The sequence below is a fragment of the Cololabis saira genome, chromosome 13 (genome assembly GCF_033807715.1).
Source record: "Cololabis saira isolate AMF1-May2022 chromosome 13, fColSai1.1, whole genome shotgun sequence".
NCBI lineage: Eukaryota > Metazoa > Chordata > Actinopteri > Beloniformes > Belonidae > Cololabis > Cololabis saira.
The window spans coordinates 44,650,164-44,677,321 of NC_084599.1; the positions used below are offsets into that span (position 1 = coordinate 44,650,164).

The window sequence follows — 27,158 nt, forward strand, 5'->3', positions numbered from 1 at the left end:
TGTCAAAAGCAATATCTGCTCGAATCTGATGTTGTCAAAGGTATCACACCTGTCTTTGAGTCTTTATTGAAGGCTAGTGTAACCAATACAATTATTAAACAAGTTATACAATCTCTGGTTTTGTCACATATTGATTACTGCCCAGTAATCTGGTCTAACGTCTCCAAACATGAAATAAATAAGATCCAGCTTAACCAAAATAGAGTAGCGAGACTCGCTCTGCATTGCTCGTATAGATATAGTGTTGAAAAAATGCATAATAAACTTTCATGGATGAAAGTCAATGACAGACTAGCATGTAGCCTGATACTGTTTTTAAAAAATATTTACACATGTCATACACCAAATTATCTATTTTCTCAGTTGCTTCTTGCTAATGATAGCCACAGCTATCATACTAGACATGCCACGAGAGGTGATTTCACCCTGCCCAAACCTAAAACCGAGGCACTAAAAAGAACAGTAATGTACAGGGCAGTTACTTACTGGAATAAACTTCCAGAAAATCTTATTTCAACTAGTGGCAGAGTTGGCTTCAAGAGGAAACTAAGAAAGGAAGTTCAAAAGAAACTGGTTGTTTTAGATCGTGTCTAATGGTTTTAGCCGTTTTTTTGTTTTTGTATTTGCCTCATTTAGTATGCACTTATTTATCTTTAGTTGTACTTGGATTTATCTTTAATCTATCTGTTTTTGGTTATTTGTTTTTTTCATTTTCGTTTTTTCATTTAGGAAAATTCATTTTCTTTTTTTTCATTGTTTTCTGCTTCTTATTATCTTTAGTTTTTATTAGTTTTTGGTTTTTGTCTTGTTTTTCTTTTTAGTTGTTGTTCTTTGTACTTGTTATCTACTTTGTTTTATTCTGTTTAACTAACATGTTATATTGTACTGTAAACGTTTTTTAGAAATGTATATTTGTACTGTTGGACCCCAGGAAGAATAGTTGCTGCTGAGACAGCAACTAATGGGGATCTGAAATAAATAAATAAAATAGTGTCATTATTCCATGTCCTACATCTCCAGTCAGAACTCCCCTGTTTCCTGTGAGGAAAATCAGAGGACCTGACCAACCTGTTGAATGGAGGTTTGTACAGAACTTACAGGCTGTAAATAAAGCTGTTGTTCCTCGTTCAGCCGCTGTGCCGATTCCTCACACCACCTTGTCACAAATCCCTCCTGATGCCACTTATTTCACTGTTGTGGATTTGTCAAATGCATTTTTCTCTGTCCGAGTCCATCCAGACAGTCAGTTCTGGTTTGCATTTGAGTTCAATGGCAAGCCTTACACCTTTACATGGCTGTGTCAAGGTTATTGCGAGTCCCCCACCATTTACAATGCAGCTCTTCAAGACCCTCTAACTGATTTGGTTCTGTCCCCAGGTACAATATTTTTACAGTATGTGGACAACCTTTTACTATGTGCTCTCTCTGCAGGACAATTTGAGAAAGACACGGACCGGTTGCTCACTCATCTGCATGACAAGGGCCACAAGGCCAGTTTGTCCGAATTGAAATTTTTGAAAACTGAAGTGATATTTTTGGGCCATGTCATTTCCCACTGCACTCGCCGCCTGTCAGACACATGTGTTCAGGCAATTCAAGATATTCCAAAACCTCAAACAAAGAAACAACTGATGTCGCTTCTCGGGATGACCAGTTACTGTCATCATTTCATCCCAAATTACTCCACAGTGGAGACGCCTGTGTCTGGTCTAATTCATGGTAATTTTCTTACTGCTCATTATAAGGTTTCGTGGACAACTGAGGCAAGAAGAAGAAGAAGCTTTTATGTCCTTAAAGCAGGCCCTTCTGTCAGCCCCATATCTGGCCTTGCCAGACTCCACAAAGCTGTTTGCGGCCTGAGCACTTACAGTGCGAAGGCCCTATTGTACCTATTGTCCATACAGAAAAGAAATGTGCCTCAAGCCCCACAATACGGTTTGACGTACATGCACGAAAATCGGTACACACCTGTATCATGTCGTACCTTAAAGAAAAGTCTCTTGGTGCCATGGCCGAAACCCAACAGGAAGTCGGCCATTTTGAATTAATCGTGTCATTTTGGCGAAATTTATGCCATTCCTTCAGCCGCTTCAGAGCCCGAACCGTAACGTGCACCCAGGTGTGTTATACATCAAAATGTGCGTCTCCATCCTGCAACGACGCATATTACTTTTCTCTTTCAAAAGTGTTACCGTGGCGACGATAGACGCCAAAAAGCGTGTCCCCCCTTCATCTGATTGGTCCATATTTGATAGTTCCCCAAAAGTCACCAAATTTTGCACGCAAGCCAGGCCTGGTGATACATTTTATATTTAATGGTTTGCATTAATGGACATGGCCTAATGACTAAACAGCGCCCCCTAGAAAACTTTGTGCCTCAAGCCCCACAATACGGTTTGACGTACATGAACGAAAATCGGTACACACCTGTATCATTTCGCAACTTAAAGAAAAGTCTCTTGGCGCCATGGCCAAAACCGAACAGAGAGTTGGCCAGTTTGAATTAATTGTGTAAATTTGGTGCAATTTATGCCATTCCTTCGGCATTTAATACGGCCCGAACCGTAACGTTCACCCAGGTGTGTTATACATCAAAATGTGCATCTCCGTCCTGCGACGACGCGCATTACTTTTCTCAGTCAAAAGCGTTACAGTGGCGACGATAGATGCAAAAAAGCACGCCCCCCCTTCATCTGATTGGTCCATATTTGATAGTTCCTACTTTCTTCCATAACTTTTGAATGGTGTGATATAAAGAGTCATGGGTGGTATCATCTGACTCGGTATTGAGTACTTGACCTTCATTGGCATTAATTAGCTCCACCTCTTCTTCTGATTGGTCGATATGTGTTAGTTCCTATTTTCTACCATACCTTTTGAATGGTTTGACATAAAGACTCGTGGGTGGTGTCATCGGACATGGTTTTGAGTCCTTGAACATAATTGCTGCAAATTAGCCCCCCCCTTCATCTGATTGGTCCATAGTTGATAGTTCCTACTTTCTGCCATAACTTTTGAATGGTTTGATATAAAGAGTCGTGGCTCGTTTCATCCGCTAAATGTCCAGGCCTGAATAATCTACATGAAGTCATACAAGCTTCCACTGCCTGAACGTGCACAAGGGTGTGAGGGCCTGTTCATCGCTGTTTGCAGCTTTAGTTATCCTTAAAGCTCTTTTCTGTAATAAGAAAATAGGGTTTGTATTTGTTTTCTAGGTGTTACCCCAAACCTCCACACAATAAGTAATGTATGGAACTATGAGTGAGTAATACATCAAAAACTGTGCTCTTTGACAGAAGATATCATTTGTTTTACTTAATATTGCTAGGGTTTTAGACATTTTGGATTTTACACTATTTATATGTGATTTCCAGCAAAGTTTATTATCAATTCTTACCCCAAGGAACCTATTTTCGTATACTCTTTCTATTTCCATACTATAAATATGCTTGCACCATGTCCAGCTGTCATCAGGCAGAGCCTGATAACTTCTGGGAAGTGTCTTACGTGTGACAGCTTTTGGTAAGATTCCGCGTTGGTGTCTGTTTCCTGTTCATCAGCTCCACCTGCCTCCTCCTTTCCTGCTCCTCCTCCGTCTCACCTGTTCTCTGTATAAATCTCCGTCCAGTTCACAACTGTGTTCACTCTTACCTTCAACTCTACACTCTCTGATCCTTCTGCCTGTTTCTCCTTCCTGACGAGCATCAGACGGACTCTCGAGGACGACATGACTACTCCTACGGGTTTGTTCTTCTTCTTCTTATGCACTTATGCCATCTGTAACGATTCATAACAGCTTCCCAGTGTGGAGCCGGTATAGAATACATTTCCATCATAAATCAGCATTTCATTTATTTATTTATCTCTTTGTTGTTTATTTGGTTGAGTGAAAAACTAGAATGTACAGTCCTCTCTGAACGTTTTTATCCAGCCTAACGTTAATAGAACGTGTTCAGAGGAGTTACAGTACGATGGCTGTTTGGCTGTTTATTCTTTTGGGGGTTTTGGGCTCTGATGTAAAACTGCTGCAACCACAAGTTTTCAATTAGTGTAGAAAAATACAACTGTAAATTTGAGGAAGCTTTTCCAGCTTTAGGTTGGTTAGGATTGCTAGTGTTTGTATTTTTTTTGGTGATGGAGGCCTGCTGGAGCCCTGTCCAGCTGTCTCTGCGGAAAAGGTCGGGGACAACGATGCAGTTACCAGATGCAGGGTGTTATTATCACCATTATTTTTGTTGTTGTGAAAAATAAAACTTAAACCATTTTTCTCCTGTTCTTCAGATGATAAATACATTTACTTTGTGCTTGTGGTGGAGAACAGCATTGACCAACAGGAACTTACGGAGTACTACGTCGTTCACGTGGTTCCTGGAGGAAACCTGTTTGGAGGATTAGAGATGCTCCAGAAGGAAAACAACAAGTTTACGTGAGATCACGACGTGAAATGTTGCTTCACTGCAAAAACTCAAAATCTTAACAAGAATATTTGTCTTATTTCTAGTTAAAATATCTAATTTTTAGTAAAAAAAAAATCTCATTACACTTAAAACAAGACTCATCACTGGTTATTTTTCTGGTAATGACTTTTGTTTTAAGTGTAATGAGATTTTTTTGACTAAAAATGAGACATTTTAACTAGAAATAAGACAAATATTCCTGGTACGATTTTGAGTTTTTGCAGTGTTGTGTTTGGAGGCCAATGACGTCAGGGTGGATGGTTCTTCAGTTCAGATGACTCTGACGTTTTTTTTAGTCACAATGGCCTTTTTATTTCCATAACCATGACACATGAAACCACCCGGTGTTTACCTGAAAACTAAACTCATGCTTATGTAACCGTATGGTGCTTTCCCACTAGCACCTACTCAGCGCGACTCGACTCGGTTTGGTTCTTCCCCACCAGGCGTCTAACTACCGAGTAAATACTTTTCTGTAACTATTCTGCCGAGGTTCTAAGTGGCTGAGTCAGCTGCATCTGACATCATCACAATACAGGCCACCGATTGGTCGGGGGGCGGAAATCAGTGAAGAGCGACTTTGACGGAGCTTTTTGTTCATTTTATGCCACCAGCAACAGCTGGTGATCCAACTCTGAGGTGCAGATGTTCATAAACCTGGTGCTGAGGAGAGAATTAAAAAGATCTAGACGGAGATAAAGAACGACCAGATCTACCAGGAGCTCTGTCTCTTCATAGCTGCTCACGGCTCCAGCTGACTTTCCAGCAGCGCAGAGAGAAATAAACAAAAAAAAGCATTGCCGCTTGAAGCTTCTCTCTCTCTCTCATTTTTATTTTATTAACTTGATATTGAACACAAGCCACAGACCCAGCAGCACATCTATCATCTCCTCCAGGTTCTACATCTTTAGTGTTGTCTTCTTCCTTTATATCACATTATCAAATACATCACAGCAGCTTCTCTCCAACCTCCTACTGCTGATCTGGGTGTCTAAAAACAAACGAGGGCGAGACGAGTGGAGGCGAGTCGAGTCGTGCTGAGTAGGTGCTAGTGTAAAAGTGTAAAACTTGTGTAAAAGCACCATTAGTCCAGGTTGGAGGAGTTCCTGGTGACAGTCACCATCCCCGTCAGGGGAAAGACTTTCTGACAAAACTGTTCTGTACTAGTTCTTGGTTTGTATCTGATGTCCTTTGGTATTCTGGTTGATCCTGCAGGTTCACATACACAGAGGATCCCAACTATGGCCCATTCCTGGAAAGTGTGAACGGTGTTTATGGGAACAAAGAAGAGCAGACCTACTGGCAGCTGCTGGAAAAGGAACCAAATAAGGAGCCTGTGCCGCTCAGTGTTGGCAAGTCCACTACAAAAATCTGCATGATCTCGCAGGCGTCCTGTGAGTCTCCATCTAACGTCTGTTTTGGGTATTTCTTCAGGTATGGGATCTTACATTCCCCGGGAAGGCGTTGCAGTCATTTTAAATTTTACAAGGTGGTAAAGAATCATCAGGTCGTCCAAACGGGATCAGAGCCCATCACGTTCATGGATGATCAGCTACCAGCTTTTGTTCATGAGTGACAATAAAACCAGAATTTAAGAAATACAACTGTTGTCTTTTATCATTTATCTTGGGAAAAGTGAAGTGTTTGACGCAGGAACCAGAAACCTGCATAAACCTGCATAAACCTGCATGAAGCTGCGTAAACCCTTACTCGGACTGAAGTGTTTTGCAACACCTATGTTATGCCACAACAGTAGCGCTGTTCCAGTTATCAAGAGTTATTAATAATTTTATTCAACAATTATTAATAATTAATAAAGTAGACTATTTATCAAATTGAATGATCAAAATGATCTTAATCCTAATCAGGGCACCTGGATTTCTAGGAAAAATGATAACTTTTAACAGCAGAAATATTTATTATTCCGCAAAGTAGTAAATCTTACTATTATCACTACAGAATAACGGTTGAAGGCGTTGCAGTTCGGCTCTAGCTCTGCCAAACAGCCACTGTGACCAGAATTTGTATAAAACAACACAAACAACTTCTCATTCTTTCTCAATCAGCATTTATTCACATCCAGGTGTCAAGCAGTTGGAAAAGCGACAGCATTGAATAAATCCTGATGGCACACTACGTTAAAACATAAAACAATAATTATCAAAAAAAACAACAAGAATAAAAATGAAACTGCATAAATGGAAAGAGAATCAAAAACAATAAACACGTGATACAAAACGATCATCTACGGTTCAAAACAGCGTGGCTGCACGCGGCCGGCCAAAGATGGCAGAGCTCTGTGGTATTTAAAGATGGCGGCGCCCACGCCACGCCACGTGCAATCAGACGGGATGACAAAACACGGCGTTTAAATGTGAATAACTGGCAGAAAATGGCGCCACAAAATAAACAAACCATAATGATGATGCCGGTAGTTGCCGACGTTACACAGTAATATAAACAGTAACTTCATTAAACACAAATTTAGCTCTGAACCGCTCTAGATTACACTGATCGCCCAAACACATAAACCTCACGCCTTTCAGTCTCCGGATCTGGGGCTGCGGGCTCTGTCGGGGTTGATCGGGTTTCTGCCAGGGTTTTCCCGGTGTGGGAGAGCTCCGTTTCGGCTCAGTTACTCTGTCCTGCCAACGGGCAGATCAATCCTGCAGGGGTTCTCCCAGCCGCTCGGCTCCTCTGTGTGTCTCCTTCTCCCTGAAACTAAACGGGACAGCAGTGGAGCGCCACCTTGGGCCGGGCCGTGCTTTCGGATCAAACGGAGCCTCTCACTCGCTTTTTTTTTTTTTTTTTTTTAGTACAACGACAACAAATCTTCACATTATGCAATTTCACATAGAATTACAACATATAAAGAGCACAACTCAAACAAAAAAGAAAACAAAAAGCACAACACATTATAACCAGCCAGGGGGGATGAAATTATAACAGAAAGCCAAAACATTTACATACATTTATGGTTTTGATTGCTTTTGAATTAGTAGAAAACTTAATAGAGTCCAGATACTGATTTAATTCACAATGAAAAGTAAAAAAAATAGTTTTTTTTGTGTAAGAATTGGGATTTGTGGATGTGGAATTTTGCAAGGATAATCAACAAATTAATAATAAATGTTTCTTTTGGCTTTGTTCTAATTGTTACATGGTCAAAAACACCAAACACATCCTTCCAAAATAATTTGAAATCAGTTTCAATGCTTTCAGACACAAAATTACACATATCACTCCAAAAAGTTTGAACAATGGGGCACAGCCAGAATAAGTGAGTCATCGTTTCCGAATTTTCAGAACAAAAAGTACATTTTGAATCGTTATATCTTTTTAATCTTTTTACAATGTGATCATTTGTAGGATAGAATTTATGAATTAACTTAAATGAAATTTCTTTAACTTTGTTTGTCACCAGGTATTGGTTGGGTGAGAGCCAGAACTTCTTCCAGTTAATATTTTTTACATATTTATTCCAATATGGGATCACGTATGGAACTGAAGAGATATCCCTTTAAATAAAGTCCTATTTGTTTGATTATTCTTATTATGGTTGCAGGATAGGCAGGATAGGACGACCAACCCTGTCAAACAATTGAGCCACAAATATTATGTTATTTTTAAACCAATGTTCAATAAAAAGTGATTTGTGTTTAAAGAGTATATCCTTGTTGTTCCATATAATATATTTATGGGGAGAGAAGTTGTGTTTGAAGATGAGAGACCATGATAGGAAGGCCTGGCGGGGAAATGATGACATTTTTGTTGGGATTTTGTCAATATTGTAGTTGCATGCCAAGAAAAAATTCAGTCCACCCAATTCTGACAGAATATGAGAGGATATGAAATTCCATATGGAGTGGGGATTTATATATACATTTTTTAGCCAATTTATCTTAAATGTGTTTTTTAAAGTGCAGAAATCAATCAAATTTAGTCCTCCATTTTCATATTCATACAAAGTAGAACAGATTTCTTTACATGGTGAGTTCTATTTTTCCAACCAAAGTTGAGAAGCAGCCTGTCTATCTCTGTAATGAGTTTCTTGTCTATATGAAGAGACAGAGAAGCATATGTAAGGCGTGATATGATTCTGCCTTTGAGAGTAGAACTCTGCCCCTGAGAGAGAGATCCCGCAGCAGCCAATGGTTCAGCTTTTTTTTAGTTCTCTGAATGATAGGGTTGAAGTTCAATGACGTTCTTTTTGTGTTGGTCCTTAGTAATAGTGATACCCAGGTAAACAAGTTCCTCTTTGACTGGGATATTACAAATAGAAGATTCGGAACAGTCCTTAATAGACATCATTTCGCACTTCTTGAGATTCAAATTTAGGCCAGACGCCTTGGAGAACTCATTTATGGTATTTATTGCAATAGGGACTTGGTTTTCATTCTTAAGAAAAAGTGTTGTGTCATCTGCCAGTTGAGTAACGGTGAGCTCTCTTCCTAAAAAAGTGATGACCTGTATCTCACTTGACTTGATGTGATCCGCCAAAAGCTTAGCCACCGGTAAGAAAACGGGGAGGCTGGGCATCCTTGTCTAATTCCTCTTGAAACATCAAATCTAGGAGAAACTCCACTTGTTAGTCTAATTGCACTGTTACTTTTGTAATATAGACTCTTTATTGCTGAGAAAAAATATTTTCCAAAACCAAATTTCTTGAGAGACTGAAAAATAAACAGATGTTCAATAGTATCAAATGCTTAATAGAAATCTACAAAAAGCATACGTCCATCATCCTCCACCAACTCTGAATAATCTAAAATATCTAAGACAAGTGTAATATTATTCGTTATATGTCTTTTATTCATAAAGCCTGATGGATTTCTTCTATGATAGAGTCTAAGACTTACCTTAATCTTCTGGCCCATAGGAGAGACAATATTTTGTAATCAATATTAAGTAGCCAAATCGGACGCCAATTATCCAAAAATAGCTTGTCCTTGTTTGGTTTAGGAATTAAAATAGTTATTCCTTGCGTAAGTGTAGTGGGAAGACATTCAGGTGCAAACCGCAGTATTTAAATGAGCTGTTGCGTGTCTTACGGTTTGCGAGCGCAAAATGAAATTTGACGAGTTGGAGTTAGAGATATTAGTGGAAGAGGCAAATTGTTGTGCCGTATTCAGCACCCCTGCCGTGAAAAGCACCCCCTCGTATATTCAATGATAAGTAGACCAAGAAAAAAAACAACACTCTGACACTTCAATATATTTATATATACACACTCACACAAACATACTTAGGAGTTTATATTATATATATTTACAAATATTATGGAAGACAACACAGTAAGCAGGCTATTAATTAATGACATCAATAACCATTTACCCGATTTTTGTTATCTGGGACTGTGATTGTGGGAAGTATGACTATTGTGGAATCCATGAGCGCATTTAAACATGAATCATTAACACAAAACTGGACGCTAAACAGAACGTGACACGGAATGAGAATATAATTTTTGTCAGACGAGGGGACGGCAGGGGTGCTGAATACGGCACAACACCGGGGTATGACAACTGCAGAACAAGTATAGGCGCACAATAAGAAACACTTTTTTCTCCATGAAAACACGTGATTTATTTATTATCACAAAAATAATGTGCCTCCTGTGGCAACCTTTTGCTGAATAATACTCGATTTAACATTCAAATAAAATATTTCTCCTTCTGCATGTGGAGAATCCTCACCACAAGTTGAGCCATCCCCACCCCAGTCCTCAAATCAGGCACCAACAAGCATCCCTGCGTAATGCTGGGCAGATTAGCACCTTCCTTTCGAACGTATTAAATACAGACGCAATCACAATCCCCGCAAAAACTTTCAGGCTTGGTAAATCTCATTGCGTGTGGTAAATTAACCTATTTGCATTTTCCCCTCCCAGTATTTAGCACTTTCTGCCGCGTACGCCCCATATTGATTATTCATCAGGGCAAAGGTACTAAATGAACAGCGTGTGCTATTTTGCTCATTTGAGAGGCGCAGTCCTCTTTGCACGCTGTTAGTAGATCAGCTTGCACATTGGTTTGTGGGTGATGTCAAGTTTGCACACGTTTTTACGCACGCAAACCTTTAGTAAATCAGGCCCCAAGTGTATAACCTGCTATTAGGATTGTTTTCTCTCCATATGTCTATCAAATTGAATCTTTGTATGAATTCTGTTCAGTTCTCGTTTGCTGAGAGGCTGGAATTTTATCAATAGATGCATCCAGAATACCGTATTTTCACGACCATACGGCGCACCGTGTGGAAAGGCGCACCCTCAGTTTTGTGTGTCATTTTTGGTTTTAAAACACACATATGGCGCACCGACCCAAAAGACGGAGCTGCACACGCGCGCTGCAAAACACACACGCGCTAAAAATAGAGCGGAAGCAAAACTTAGTTTGATATTTTATTTCACTTTTCACATCAATCAAACCCTTCAAAAGGTTCATATTCTGTTTCCGCATTAAAGAATTAAAAAAAACCACCGGGTCGCCGCACATAAACCTGTCTCAGCCACCAGCCCTTTTCATTTCACTCTAGCTGGAAAAGTCTGTTTAGGCAACGCTTTTCTTTTAAAAATCACCATAGCCGGCAGTTTCTGTCCATCAGCGTGGCAGGCAAGCACAAGAGTAAATACACTTTTCATACCCCGTTGTGCTGCGGATCCCGACCGCGGCGGTCCCGGGTCCCGCGTCCTGGGTCCCGGGTCCCCCGCGCTGGACCGGGTCCGCTCCCCGTCCGCTCCCCCGCGCTGGTCCCGCTCACACACACGCGCATGTCGGTACCGGGTTGTATCCGACAGGAGCTCCGCTAATTCAGCTGCGCCAGTCCGAATTTCCAGACCTGTCTCAGCCACTTGATCATCATCCCTTCATCCAGCCCCCCCTTTTCATTCGCCCTTATAATGACTCCGGCTGGAAATGTCTTATGCAAAGTTTTTCTTTTAAAAATCCCCATACAGTTTCTGTCCATCCGCGAGGCAGGCAAGCACCACATAAATGAGAATGTGTGTTTCGCGCAGCGAAACACACATTCTCGGTTTGTAACCGACAGATTTTGCTGAAAATCTCGGAGAGTGAAGCTGATCCGACCTGAGACATACCCCAGAAATCTCTGCTCCCAAAACGGGCGGGAACCAGGTTGATCGGACCCCGCTTGGGGAACCAGGAAGTCGGGCTGGAGTAGCGCGCATCACCGCGGCTTCAACCGGGGAAAGTGACCGGTTCCGACCGGCCGGGACCGGAAGAGCCCGCCTGGACTGGTAGCAGGGACTCCCGGGGAAAGACCAGCGGCATTTCAGCCGGATCTGCCCCGGGGATGCGGCGATCGGACCCCGCAAACCCACGGCAGGTGCATCCTCGGTTCCGATATGCAAAACACACACGCGCTGCAGAACACACACACAAGTGTGCTTATTTAAAAATATAGCGGGAGCAAAACTTAGTTTGATTGTATGTTATTTCACTTTATACATCAAGCAAATCCTTAAAAGTCTTCATCATCTGTTTCGCATTAAACAGCTCAGTGGATGGTCTCATTCACGGCTTCACCCGCCCCCTTCTCTTTTTACCGTTCTCATGGTGGCCGGCCTGACATTACCGTAATTCAGGTAATAGACACGGCGCACTGTTTCATAAGGCGCCCGGCACATTTAAAAAAAAAAAAAAAAAATGTATGTGCGCCTTATGGTCGCGAAAATACTTTACTATTAAAATCCCCTCCTAATATTATATTACATTTGGGAATCTGATCAGCCACTCTATAAGAATATTTTCTATGGCCAGCAGAAGGTTTATATTTTCAGTCTTTGTGTTGTGACTTTGGCGGCATGAAGAGGTAGTTTTGGTCAAGGTTATATTTTAAAAGGGTTTTTAATGTTCCCAGACAACGCCACCCTGGGAGTTTCACCCAGGGAATTTAAAGTACACTAGTTCAAGAGAAAAGGCACACAGGTCCGTCACAAAGTGACGCAGAGACAGTTGTTCAATTATACAAAATATAGGTTTGCTTTATTATTCAAATATTTCTTGTTTAAAAATGATCAGTAAAAGAAAATCATTCACTAGGAGAGGGATTTTAAAAAGGGGACCAATCAGGGCTGAGACTTTCTGGTGTGGATGGGTCAACTAAGAGGGGATACCTAGAACACCACACGTGCAATAAAATAAATAAAGTGAAAAACTTAAACACAGCACACAACAAAAGGAAGGGGCACCACCACCGGACACCAATCCACCACCGTCAGCTCAGCACCTGAGAGGGGGGAAACCAGAGGACAGTTAGGGAACAAATTAACACAAAAAGAAATGAATAAACTTAAATTAAACGTAATTAAGCTCAACAATGACTTATTGGCCACCCAAAATATACAAAATCACAAATACCTCAAAAGGAATATAAATAACTGAAACTATACAAACTATAAATTCCTGAATGAAAGAAAATACAAATAAACAGAACCGACAAACACACAAAACAACCAATAAATCAATTTCCACACTGTTCTCTCTCACACATACACACACACACGCGCACATGCGCGCACACACAGACACTAAAACGTGGCTGCACAGCAAACAGCGTGCGGAGCAGCAATACGCCCAGCCAGCCAACAGTCAAGCCAGGCAGAGTGAACACGGGCCGGGTCGGCCGTGACAGCGGTGGTTAGGTCGAGCAAGCAGCAGAAGCAAGCAGTCATGCAGCAGCAAAACGGCGTCTGACGTCACGGAGCTCCAAAGTGACACAGTAGCTCCAGCAAGGCAAAGCAGCAGGGGTTTAGCGGTGGATACATGGACATCTTTAACCTACAATAATAAATAAACATAACGTAAGAAACTACAAGTGGCTGGCGGAGAAAGCCATTGTCACTGAACAACATACCGATCAGGCAGTCCTGGCCATTACGGCATGGAAAGAGAGGTCAGCGCAGCACATGCGCAACCTGCAAACAAACACACAGATTGCTGCGTGTGCAACGCCAAGAAGGGAGACGCGGGAGGAGAAAGCTCACTTACCAGCAGTAAGCAGTGAGCGGCGTACAGAACGGTACAAGCGGTGAGCAGCATGCAGCCAGCATTCAACACAGGGACAGGGTGACATGAGCTTGGACACTTCCACGTCAATTGCACCTGTGAAGAAGCAGCATGCAGCAACACCCAAGCGAGCCTCTACACCCAGGGGCGGAAGTGACGGACGTCAAGTGGCAACGAAGCCCGGCCCCCTGGAGCAAGAGAAAGACAGGTATTGCAACCCCCCTTTTATACCGTCACTGCCCACTAGAAGTGACGTCACAGGACCGAGGACTGTCCTGCTACAATCTGCCCCCCGCAATTAAATCGTCGTCCCGACAATTTAACAACACAAAAAAAAAAGAAACAAACTTAACTCCATGGTCTAAATAGCGCAGCCACAGCATTCAACACAGGGACAGGATGACATGAGCTTGGACACTTCCACGTCACCTGCACTGGTGAAGAAGCAGACTAAGAAAACATGGTAGCCACCACAGGTGACTCCTCAGTAACACCAGTGGGCAAACTCACCACATATACCTCCTCTAAGGTCCCAACCAGAGCACGGGGACAGAGGAGCACGTCTGAGCACCCTACATTCACAATGGGAATGTAGGCAGGCAGCATTCAACACAGGGACAGGATGACATGAGCTTGGACACTTCCACGTCACCTGCACCTGAAACCGAGCCAGGAATTGCCCCCTCCGAACTGTGGCTCTGCAGTACGGTGGGTGCTAATTTCCCGGTAACTGGGTGGAGTGGGGCAGCCTACTTGGCTGAGAGGCTGACAAGGGAGGTTGAGTGCGGGTGGAAACACGAACGCCATCACACTCACGGGCGATGTGACCTGGTTGCTGACATCGCCTACAAAAAACGGGACCACGAAAAGCTGTTCTCAGTTGAGCTACTAACTCTCTTAGTTCCTGCAATTCCTCCTCCATTGTAACGACTTTCCCTACCGTGAAGGTGAAACCAGGGGAAAGGGGAAGTGGAGTTGCAGGTCCACCAAACCAGCTGCTGCTTTGCCTTGAAAAAAAAAGAAACAGTACAAGTCAGACACCAAAAAAACACAGCCACAGTTTTTTTTTCTTCTAAAGGGAAACCAAACCAAAAATAGAACACACGTCTCTGCTCTCAGATTGTAATCCTGCCAACAACGCCAGATTGTGGCGGCACGAAGAGGGAGTTTTGGTCAAAGTTATATTTTAAAAAGGGTTTTTAATCCTGCCAACAACGCCAGATTGTGGCGGCACGAAGAGGTAGTTTTGGTCAAAGTTATGTTAAAAGGATTTTTACTGTTGCCAAACAACGCCACCCTGGGAGTTTCACCCAGGGAATTCAAAGTACACTCGTTCAAGAGAAAAGGCACTCAGGTATGTCACAAAGTGAGGCAGAGACAGTCGTTCAATTATACAAAATATAGGTTTGCTTTATTATTCAAATGTTTCTTTGTTAAAAATGATCAATTAAAGGAAATCATTCACTAGGGGAGGGATTTTAAAAAGGGGACCAATCAGGGCTGAGACTTTCTGGTGTGGATGGGTCAACTAAGAGGGGATACTTAAAACACCACACGTGCAATAAAAGAAATAAAGTGAAAAACTTAAACACAGCACACAACAAAAGGAAGGGGCACCACCACCGGACACCAATCCACCACCGTCGGCTCAGCACCTGAGAGGGGGGAAACCAGAGGACAGTTAGGGAACAAATTAACACAGAAAGAAATGAATAAACTTAAATTAAACTTAATTAGGCTCAACAATGACTTATTGGCCACCCAAAATATACAAAATCACAAATACCTCAAAAGGAATATAAATAACTGAAACTAAACAAACTATAAATTCCTGAATGAAAGAAAATACAAATAAACAGAACCAACAAACACACAAGACAACAACCAATAAACCTATTCCCACACTGTTCTCTCTCACACATACACACGCACACGCGCACACAGACACTATAAAACGTGGCTGAACAGCAAACAGCGTGCGGAGCAGCAATACGCCCAGCCAGTCCGAAACCACCATGAGAGAGTTTAGAGTATTCTGGAGGGTAGAACGGCATCGTTCAGCCCGAGTTTTGACCGCTACAATGGGTTGCAAAAGTATTCACCCCCCTTGAACTTTGTGACCTTTTGCCACATTTCAGACTTCAAACATAAAGATATAAAACTGTAATTTTTTGTGAAGAATCAACATCAAATGGGACACAATCATGAAGTGGAACGAAATGTATTGGAAATTTCAAACTTTTTTAACAAATAAAAAACTGAAAAATTGGGTGTGCAAAATTATTCACCCCCTTTACTTTCAGTGCTGTAAACTCTTGTCCAGAAGTTCAGTGAGGATCTCTGAATGATCAAGTGTTGACCTAAATGACTAATGATGATAAATGGAATCCACCAGTGTGTAAACATGTCTCCGTCTAAATGCACCTGCACTGTGATCGTGTCAGAGGTCCGTTTAAAGCGCAGAGAGCATCATGAAGAACAAGGAACACACCAGGCAGGTCTGAGATACTGTTGTGGAGAAGTTTAAAGCTGGATTTGGATACAAAAAGATTTCCCAAGCTTTAAACATCCCAAGGAGCACTGTGCAAGCGATAATATTGAAATGGAAGGAGTATCAGACCACTGCAAATCTACCAAGACCTGGCTGTCCCTCTACACTTTCAGCTCATACAAGGAAAAGACTGATCAGAGATGCAGCCATGAGGCCCATGATCACTCTGGATGAACTGCAGAACTCTACAGCTGAGGTGAGAGACTGTTCATACGACAACAATCAGTCGTATACTGCACAATTCTGGCCTTTATGGAAGAGTGGCAAGAAGAAAGCCATTTCTTAAAGATGTCCATATAAAGTGTTGTTTAAAGTTTGCCACAAGCCACCTGGGAGACACCAAACATGTGGAAGAAGGTGCTCTGGTCAGATCAGACCAAAATCTAACTTTTTGGCAACAATGCAAGACGTTATGTTTGGCGTAAAAGCAACACAGCTCATCACCCTCAACACACCACCCCCACTGTCAAACATGGTGGTGGCAGCATCATGGTTTGGGCCTGCTTTTCTTCAGCAGGGACAGGGAAGATGGTTAAAATTGATGGGAAGATGGATGGAGCCAAATACAGGACCATTCTGGAAGAAAAACTGATGGAGGCTGCAAAAGACCTGAGACTGGGACGGAGATTTGTCTTCCAACAAGACAATGATCCAAATCATAACACAAAATCTACAATGGAATGGTTCACAAAAAACATATCCAGGTGTTAGAATGGCCAAGTCAAAGTCCAGACCTGAATCCAATGGAGAATTTGTGGAAAGAACTGAAAACTGCTGTTCACAAACGCTCTCCATCCAACCTCACTGAGCTCCAGCTGTTTTGCAAGGAGGAATGGGCAAAAAATTCAGTCTCTTGATGAGCAAAACTGATAGAGACATAACCCAAGAGACTTACAGCTGTAATCGCAGCAAAAGGTGGTGCTACAAAGTATTAACTTAAGGGGGGTGAATAATTTTGCACGCCCAATTTTTCAGTTTTTTATTTGTTAAAAAAGTTTGAAATATCCAATACATTTCGTTCCACTTCATGATTGTGTCCCACTTGATGTTGATTCTTCACAAAAAATTACAGTTTTATATCTTTATGTTTGAAGCCTGAAATGTGGCAAAAGGTCACAAAGTTCAAGGGGGGTGAATACTTTTGCAACCCATTGTAAATGGCTCGGGTCGGAACTTCCAGCCGAGGACCGGTGATCGACGAAAAAGTGTCCGACAACGGTGCGCCTTTCTCGCACTCAGTCGCCTGGAAGTCCCGGTCCTCGGCCCGGTTCTCATGAGTTTTAGAGGACCTCCAACGGGGTCTCTGGGACCCCAAAGACGCTCATCCACGGTTGTTTCCCCTCTTCAGTACCTTCCAGGGCTGAGAAACCAGCCATCAGCCTGTGTCAGGCAGTTAATATGTTTCTTTTTTTCCTGAAAAGTTGAACATTTTAGACTGTAGGTGAAAGGAGAATGACTGGCTTTTTGTCAGTTGTGGAACTGCAACAAAAATTAAATCAATTTTTGTTGAGACATGAGCATGAGAGCCAATGTGAGAAAGAGATGGCCGGCCTTCCTGTCCTGTGCACCAAGAGGAGGACTGCAGTGGTTTTCTATGTCCAAATAATGTTATTCAATTCAATTAAATTTTAATTTTATAGTCTCTAATATAACAAAAGTTGTCTCTAGACACTTTCCAGAGACCCAGAACATGATATTATCACGTAAAAAATGGCAGGTAAAAACTCCCCTAGTGGGAGAAAAACCTTAAGCCAAACAGTGGCAAGGAAAAATTCCCTTTTATGGGGGAAGAAACCTTGAGCAGGACCAGGCTCATAAGGGGGGGCCCTCCTGCCGAAGGCCAGACTAGGGGGTCGGGTACGTCAACAGCACAGCAGGCAGGTGGAAGCAGCAACGGGATGATCAGAGGGGGGGGTCGGGGACGTCAGCAGCACACAGTAGACATCCACGCAGGCATGTGGAAGCAGCAGCAGAATGACCAGAGGGGGGTGGGCCACAGGCCAGCACGCAGCTCCCGAGGCTCCAGCCTGCAAACATGCACAAAAGAGAAAAAAGGGGGGCCAGCACAAGAAACTACAGGAATGATGGACAAAAATGATGGCTATGAGATACTTATAATAAATAAAAATGGAAAAGGAGAAGAGAGGAAGGGAAGAGGAGAGGAGAAGAAGGGTGAGAGGCACCGCCCAGCGGATCATGTCGGTCCCCCCTGCAGCATATCTACCACGAAGCTATATTTGAGACTAACTATTATAGTCTTGTTCCATAGCTGCAACTATGACTACTGACTCTAACACACTATAGTTTACACTACCTAGAGATTTACCAACACCAGCTAGAGGTTTACTAAACACTAACTATAGGCTTTACTAAATACTAACTAGTGGTTTACTGACACTAACTAGATGTTTACTAACACTAACTAAAGGTTTACTAACACTAACTAGAGGTTTACTAAACACTAACTATAGGCTTTACTAAACAGAAATGTTTTAAGTTTAGTTTTAAAGGTGGAGGTGGTGTCAGCCTCCTTAACCCAGATTGGAAGTTGGTTCCATAGTAATGGTGCCTGATAGCAGAACGCCCGCCCTCCAAATCTACATTTAGATACTCTAGGAAGAGCCGTCTGGGAGATTTGCGAGGCCCTGTGCGAAATGGCCGGGGTTTTTTTGGGGGGTTTTTCGGGTCATATCGGGTGTCTATATGCGCAATTTTAACTCTCCAATTAGCAAAATACTGGATACCTTCCCCTGCAGTAGCGGAGCGTGGGTCTCAGTACAGGCGGGGCGGAGTATTCTCGATGGGTCCTTATGATAGTCATTTTAATGTTCAACAACACCTCATCCTACCCATCAATCAACATTTATTCTCACTTTTATTGAGCCAAGCCTATAGGCCTATGCTGCAGAAAGCAGAGTAAAGTCACAAACTTGTTCAGAAGAACACACACACACACACACACACACACACACACACACACACACACACACACACACACACACACACACACACACACACACACACACACACACACACACACACACACACACACACACACACAGGCAGCTGTCAATCACATGGCGCTGAAAACTCAGATAGTCACGGACTGACTCAGTTCCATCTTTGATACAGCTTAAATACAAAAAAAAACATAACTGGTCTAAAATTACACAATCTATTTAGATAGATATAGACACAGCGGTCTATAACATCATTTCTGAGCTCTATAATAGAGAATAGACTCGGCGGTCTAGTTGAAAACAACACAAGCACATTAAAATAGGCAGGTGATCAAAGCTACCACAACATTCTGATACAGAAATTATTTCAGAAGGTTACACTGACTCACCATAGTTGACTCTTCCATAACCCAAAATAATCCAGGTAACGTGGAAAACGGGGTAACATTCAAAACTTTGTACATGCTTAGTCCTCTGTTAAAGTTTAGCGCTCATCTCCTTCATGGCCGCAAATTCGCCGAGTCGGCAAATTGCTGCAACTGTTAAGGCTGATATATGGTTCCGCGTTACACCAACGCAGCGCCTACGGCATAGTGTAAGCGCTGATGCGCACGTACGGTGCGCGTCGCCACGTTCCTTACGGCGTATTATCTGCGTCGATTTAACGCAGAACGATAAACCAGGCTTTACAGACTGTAGCAGTGTGAGTGCCACGGGGGCCCGACCGACAGGATGGACAGGACACGGAGTTTCGTGCAGACCCTTTTATTACAGCAGTTTCACCAACACACAGGACACACGTTCTTCCAGCTCCAGCAGCTTCACAGGACCCCACCTCCCCAGCTGCAGTCTCCCAGTCCTTATCAAGGCTGGCAGGCTGATGGGACACACCTGTTTCCCATCCACCTGAGTGGCTGCAGCTACTCCACTATGCCACACACCCCCAACGACAAACTCGAGCCGGGGTCCGTCCGGCCGAGCATACTCCCCCCCCCCGCCCCCTCGGAGCGGGAGAGGAACCCTCCGGGCTTCCCGGTCAGGGGGTCGTCCCCGGCGTCGGCCCGACCAGCACAACGGTCGGGGGGGGCGACCCCGGCGTCAGCCCGGTCGCCGTGGACGACGCTCTCCTGGCCGGGCCCGTGGTGGCCTCGGGCCACACGGTGCGCCCCGGACCGCCTCCTCTGTGGCGTAGTCCTGCGCCAGCTGCCGGTCCGCCTCCGGGACCGCCTCCTCCTCCTCCTCCTCCGCAACGCAGCCCTGCTCTGGCTGGTGGTCCGCCTCCATCACCGCCGTCGCTGATGGCGGCTGCGCCTCCGCAGCCGCCTCCCCAGCCAACTCCGCCTCCGTCTCCCCCTCCGTCTCCGCCGCTGACTCCATCCCCGGAGCCGTCGCCTGGCGGCCCGCAGCTTCTGCCTCACGGCCTCTCAGCTGCGGCGCCACCAGCGCTGCCGCGGCGAACCTCAGACGGGGTGCAGGGATGGGTCGCTCCGCGGGTCCCGCCGCCTCGGGAGCCGTCGCTTGGCGGCCCGCAGCTTCTGCCTCCCGGCCTATCAGCTGCGGCGCCGCCAGCTCCTCCCGCGTTGCTGCGGCGGCCCTCAGACGGGGTGCAGGGGCGGTGGGTCGCCCCGCGGCCACCAGGGCTTCTATGGCGGCCAGCTGCCGCTCGCCCTGGTCCCGGAAGGCGGCCGCCATGCCCGCCATGGCCCGGGCGAGCGTGTCCAGGGCCCGCTCCGTGCCTCTCTCGTCCATTCTTCGGGCCCCACGTTGGGCGCCAGTGTAGCAGTGTGAGTGCCACGGGGGCCCGACCGACAGGATGGAGAGACACGGAGTTTCGTGCAGACCCTTTTATTACAGCAGTTTCACCAACACACAGGACACACGTGCTTCCAGCTCCAGCAGCTTCAGCTTCAGCCTGACCCAGCTGCAGTCTCCCAGTCCTCCTTATCAAGGCTGGCAGGGTGGAGAGGCTGATGGGACACACCTGTGTCCCGTCAGCCTGAGTGGCTGCAGCTACTCCACCCTGCCACACAGACAATCAGCGTTGGCTCACAGCTCTGATGCGTTCAGGACAGTTGTAAGTAAGAATCAGCCTACACTGGCCGCACAATGCACATTTTATCATTATTATAGCCTACAATTTACGATGGAACGTGACTGTTGGTATTTATAAGGGGAAAAAAAACAAAAAAGAACGGAAAAAAAAAACAAAAACAAAACGGCCCACAGCGCGAGGCCCCTTGGGGCGCGAGGCCCCTTGGGGCGCGAGGCCCCTTGGGGCGCGAGGCCCCGTGCGGTCGCACGGTTCGCACACCCCTTGCGGCGGCTCTGACTCTAGGAACTACGAGTAAACCTGCACTCTGAGGGCCCGATTTACTAAGATCCTAAATAAAGAGTACTAAATTGCGTTGTGTGTTGTTGTTGTGTGTTTTGCGGGTGATCAACTAAGAATGCTCGCGCAATTGATAACAGGTGCAAACCGCGGTATTTAAATGAGGTGTTGCGTGTCTTACGGTTGCGCCATGGAGAGTCTGGATGGAAAGCAGGATCGCAAGCGCAAAATGAAATTTGACGCGGTGGAGTTAGAAATATTATAGGAAGAGGCAAATAAACACATTCATGAACTACAGCAAAGAAATTTAAACATTACCAAAAGTGTTGTGCCGTATTCAGCACCCCTGCCGTGAAAAGCACCCCCTCGTCGACATATATTACCCACAGATCTCTTATTCACGAGTAAATGTCAAAAAGGACTAAATGCTCATGTTTAATTTACTACAAATGACAACGTACACACAATGACAAAAATTATATTCTCATTCCGTGTCACGTTCTGTTTAGCATCTAGTTTTGTGTTAATGATTCATGTTTAAATGCGCTCATGGATTCCACAATAGTCATACTTTCCCACAATCACAGTCACAGATAACAAAAATCGGGTAAATGGTTATTGATGTCATTAATTAATAGCCTGCTTACTGTGTTGTCTTCCATAATATTTGTAAATATATATAATATAAACTCCTAAGTATGTGTTTGTGTGAGTGTGTATGAGGGGGTGCTTTTCACGGCAGGGGTGCTGAATACGGCACAACACAACAATAACAGCAGCCATCGGTGCGTAATGCTGGGAAGATTAGCACCTTCCTTTCGAAAGTATTAAATACAGACGCAATCACAATCCCCGCAATTACTTTCGGGCTTGGTAAATCTCATTGCGTGTGGTAAATGAACCTATTTGCATTTTCCCCTCCCAGTATTTAGCACTTTCTGGCGGGTACGCCCCATATTGATTATTCATCAGGGCAAAAGTACTAAATGAACAGCGTGTGCTATTTTGCTCATTTGAGAGGCGCAGTCCTCTTTGCACGCTGTTAGTAGATCAGCTTGCACATGGATTTGTGGGTGATGTCAAGTTTGCACACGTTTTTACGCACGCAAACCTTTAGTAAATCAGGAACTGAGAGAGAGCGGAGAGCTCTGCCAGGAACATAAGGCACTATCAGGTCTTGCAAATATTGTGGAGCTAAGCCGTTTTGGGCTTTATATGCAAGTAATACAATTTTAAATTGGATTCTGAATTTTACGGGTAGCCAATGGAGCGACGCTAACACTGGAGAGACGTGGTGTCTCCTGCTGATTCCTGTCTGCACTCGTGCTGCTACTTTTCGGATCAGCTGGAGCCTATTCAGCAAATTACTTGGACATCCTGCTCATAACACATTGCAGCAATCGCATGAACTAGTTTTTCTGCATCACTCTGCGAGAGGATTTTCCTAATCTTTGCAATATTACGGAGATGGAAAAATGCTATTTTACAAACCTGATTAATATATGGCTTAAACGACAAATCCTGATTGAAAACAAAACCAACGTTTCTCAATTGCACTGGAAGCCATCACAACACAATCTAATCCTTTCCTAAGATGCTCTGGATCAAGAATGATAACCTCTGTTTTATCTGAATTTAGAAGCAAGAAATTTCCGGACATCCAGTCCTTGATGTCCCTAAGACATGCCTGAAGTTTAACTAACGGTTCTGTTTCATCCGGCTTCATAGACAAATAGAGCTGCGTATCATCAGCATAGCAATGAAAGTGTATGCCGTGAGAGTACGATGGTGTAGGAGTGAGAACAGCTGGAGTCAGGACTGAGAGTCAGCAATTGTTGGGTCCTACATGAAACCAGGTGAACTGTTCTCCTCTGGCCTCTAGAGGTCAGTGTTCTGTCAGATATGAAGCATCAGTACATGAAACAAGTTGAACTGTGCTCCTCTGGCCTCTAGAGGTCAGTGTTCTGTCAGATATGAAGCATCAGGGAGGAGATCAAGTGCAGCTGCTGTCTTTACTCTGAACTTCTGCATCTACTTTCTGCAGCAGCCATGAAGCTGCACTGACAACCCTGACTGGGACTCTCTCGTAAGATTCTTTCACTCTTTCTGCTGCTCCGTCTGTTTCCAACATTCTTCAATCACTCCTCTCTTCCTAGTTTTCACTTGTCTCTTTTTGTCAGTTTGGCTTTTATTCTGTGTTATAATATTAATCCTCTACCTCTCTGATTCTGGGATTGTTGCTCCGTTGGCTTTACGTGCCACATGTGTTTCTCTAACTTCAAGAAAATGTGTTCAGCTGTTATCAATAAAATGACCATTTAAATAGAAACCTGTGTCTCCCTGTTTTTACAGACTCATTAAACTGAAGTCAGTTCACTTCATTCATATTTTATTTTCCCCAAATAGAAATTACATGCAGTTTATTATATCAGGATATCAAATAATTAAAATAAATCAAGATCATGTTTGTTTACCAGGTTAATACAGATGTTGATTGAAAGAAACTTAAACAAAATCAATTTCACATATGAAGGATTGTGTGTGTGTGTGTCTGTGTGTGTGTGTGTGTGTGTGTGTGTGTGTACGTGTGTACGTGTGTGTGTGTGTGTGTGTGTGTACGTGTGCGTGCGTGTACGTGTGTGTGTGTACGTGTGTGTGTGTGTGTACGTGCGTGCGTGCGTGCGTGTGTGTGTGTGTATGTGTGTGTGTGTGTGTGTGTGTGTGTGTACGTGTGTGTGTGTGTGTGTGTACGTGTGTGTGTGTGTGTGTGTGTGTGTGTACGTGTGTGTACGTGTGTGTGTGTGTGTGTGTACGTGTGTGTGTGCGTGTGTGTGTGTACGTGTGTGTACGTGTGTGTACGTGTGTGTACGTGTGTGTGTGTGTGTGTGTGTGTGTACGTGTGCGTGCGTGTACGTGTGTGTGTGTGTGTACGTGCGTGCGTGCGTGTGTGTGTGTGTACGTGTGTGTGTGTGTGTGTGTGTGTGTGTGTGTGTGTGTGTACGTGTGTGTGTGCGTGTGTGTACGTGTGTGTGTGTGTGTACGTGTGTGTATTTATGAACCACAGTTAAGAATGATAAAATAAACATACATGATACATTTAACGATTTAAAAACATATGAAGCAACAATTATGAAACATTTACTCACATAAGAACCAGCTGTGTTTTTAGACGTTTAAACAGTTTTTCATGTTTTAGTATCTTTTAGTTGCAGTTTGCGACTTATAAACTCTGACTTTTGAACACTTACATTTACACAGAAATATGTTCTTTAATACGGATTTTATTTGACTTTTACTCTTCGTGTTGTAAAATGTTATAAAATCAGCAGGTTGATTAAAAATAGCTCTCAGATTTAGAAACATGGTGGATTTTTAATTTATATTTTTAACTGGTTACAACATTTATTTAAACAGTAAAGTTTGAAAGTAAAAAATTAAATCTAATCCCAGTGATTCCAGCACATTTATAACATGAATACAAACTTGGATAAAATGAATCACAACTTTATAAACCTTTATATTTTGTTATCTTATTCAACGCTGAACAAATACGCTGAATTTTTTACAATAATATTTAAATGTGTCGTATTTTCAAAGTTTTGAGATTCGTTTGTTTGCACATGTGAACTTTTTACTTAAAATAATCCTGATCTTGGAAAAGTTATTCCATCAAAACATTAAAGACACATGAATATATTTTCTTTATCTCAGGTTAATCTATTCTTTTTCTGACAGATTCTGATCTCAGAAGTTTTTGCATCACCAGACTCTCCAACACAGAAATAAGGGAAGAGTTTCCCAGTGAAAGTGTATTTGTGAGTGTAGATGTGTGTCATGTCTTCAGTGTTGTAGAAGGAAACCGTCCCCCCGTGATAGTCCAGCTGGACTCTGATCCTCCTGGGACTCGTCTCCACCGTGACGATCTCACTAACACCATTGGTGTATTTTCCATCACCATGCCATAAACACCAGATTCCATATTTAGGTGAAGCAAACGTCTCTCCCTTCCTGTCAAATGAGTCTTTAACCAAACCAATATTCCACCTGGGAAGATCTCCCACCTGCACCTCCCAACTGTGTTTCCCTGAGGTCCAGCCCTCACAACCAAAAACATCAGCAGTTTTAATGTTTCTCTCTGGATTATCAGGAAGCTGCTGGTCTGTATCTCCATAACTCACACTGGTCAGATCAGCAGACAGATGGAGTTCAGGGTGTGCAGTGTTTGGGTCCAGAACCACCGGGCTGAAGTGGACCTGGTCCCCCATCTTCTCCCAGACTCTGAAGGCCAGGTTTCCCAGGTGTTTGGCCTCGTCTACCAGAGCTCCTGGGAGCACCTGTGGATCTGACACTGATCTCTGCTCTCTGGCTCTGTCCCGAGTGGCTTTATACCTGCTGAGGAACGTCATGTCGTCTTTCTGCAGCTCTTCTTCAACAGCAGAGATGCTGTCTGATAGAGAGGAGATCTGCTCCTGGATCCTCTTCATCGCCCTGCTGATTCTCCTGCCCTTCTGCTCCTCTTCCTCCCTCAGAGCTGCCAGTCTGGACTCCTCTTCCTCCTTCAGGAACTGCTGGAGTTTGTTGAACTCTGCTCTGATCTGCTTCTCTGTGGACACCAGCTGCTTCTTGGAGTGTTGAACCACATCTTTATATGTTTTCTCCACTTGTTGGTATTTGTTCCTCTTGTTCTGCAGAGACTTTAAGTCAGATTTCAGCTGCTCCTTCAGCTCACCGACTGCTTCTTCTACAGGAACCACTTTGTGGTTCTGGTGCAGAGAAAACTCACAGAGAGAACACAAAGTTCTCTGTTCGTCTCTACAGAACAGTGGAGTTGTTCCTGGGTGTTTCATACAAACGTCCTTTTCTTCTTTTACAGTCTCATACTGTACATCTGTCTGTTTTCCAGGAAAAGAGTCGGCAAGTCCCTTCAGTGAAAAGTTCACAATAAGATCTTTAGAAGATTTTCTTTTACAGATGGGACAGTTTCTGTTTTTAGCTTCTTCCCAGAACTCTTTCAGGCAGCTTGAACAGAAGTTGTGGCTGCAGCTCAGAGACACCGGATCTTTGAAAATCTCTAAACAAACTTGGCAGCTCAGGTAATCTTTAAGAGTTTTTTCATCCATTTCTTAAAATCTTTGAAGTATCCTTCAATCGGTAGACTCACCAGTTAAATGTCCCTCTGAATCACAGATTTAGGTTTAACTTTACTGACGTCAACAGATAGATTTACATGTTCTTATCAGCAGGGGCGGAGTTTGACTTGTTATAAAGAGATATAATCAAGTGACTTGAGTGTAATTTTTTGTCTTTTCTTATTGTTGTTGTTTTGAAAAGAAAAAATAACTAACAAAATAATTGTCCCTCTGTATGTTCACATAAATCTAAAGGTTTAGAAAAACTCCCACCCCCCACATATCCCAGCAAACCAGTTTGCACATCAAAGGTAAATACTGTATAACCGTAGGCAGTACATCATTCCTGGAGCAGTAAAAAACAGCTGGAAGTCAGGTTTCAGTTCAAGGAGAGTAACGAAGTGAGCAGTAGAAAATACATATGAAGGGAAGGAAACTTATCTCAAAACATACAGTGGGGAGAACAAGTATTTGATACACTGCCGATTTTGCAGGTTTTCCCACTTGCAAAGCATGTAGAAGTCTGTAATTTTTATCATAGGTACTCTTCAACTGTGAGTGATGGAATCTAAAAAAGAATCCAGAAAATCACATTACATTATTTTTAAGTAATTAATTTGCATTTTATTGCATGACATAAGTATTTGATCACCTTTCAACCAGTAAGACTTCCGCCTCTCACAGACCTGTTAGTTCTTCTTTAAGA

General features: G+C 43.4%; 2 protein-coding genes across 2 annotated transcripts; one reads left to right on the plus strand and one right to left on the minus strand.

Annotated features, from left to right (window-relative positions):
• The first annotated feature begins 3,664 nt into the window (after nucleotides 1–3,664).
• Nucleotides 3,665–6,040, plus strand: LOC133457933 (transcobalamin-1-like). Its single transcript, XM_061737319.1, has 4 exons — nucleotides 3,665–3,743; nucleotides 4,282–4,426; nucleotides 5,673–5,809; nucleotides 5,892–6,040. The coding sequence occupies exons 1-4, from the start codon at nucleotides 3,728–3,730 to the stop codon at nucleotides 5,951–5,953; spliced, it is 360 nt and encodes a 119-aa protein (XP_061593303.1). The 5' UTR covers nucleotides 3,665–3,727; the 3' UTR covers nucleotides 5,954–6,040.
• An 18,990-nt stretch (nucleotides 6,041–25,030) lies between these two features.
• On the minus strand, nucleotides 25,031–26,443 carry LOC133458829 (nuclear factor 7, brain-like). The gene has a single exon (XM_061739029.1). It carries the CDS (start codon nucleotides 26,441–26,443, stop codon nucleotides 25,031–25,033), a length of 1,413 nt encoding a protein of 470 aa, XP_061595013.1.
• Between the last annotated feature and the right edge of the window lie 715 nt (nucleotides 26,444–27,158).

What these genes read in the sequence shown, in the direction of transcription:
- LOC133458829 (XM_061739029.1), bottom strand. Translation starts at nt 26,443, where the DNA reads ATGGATGAAAAAACTCTTAAAGATTACCTGAGCTGCCAAGTTTGTTTA.
- LOC133457933 (XM_061737319.1), top strand. An exon ending in AAGGAAAACAACAAGTTTAC is followed by an intron (nt 4,427 to 5,672) that starts GTGAGATCACGA and finishes TTGATCCTGCAG; the next exon opens with GTTCACATACACAGAGGATC. An exon ending in GCCTGTGCCGCTCAGTGTTG is followed by an intron (nt 5,810 to 5,891) that starts GCAAGTCCACTA and finishes GTATTTCTTCAG; the next exon opens with GTATGGGATCTTACATTCCC.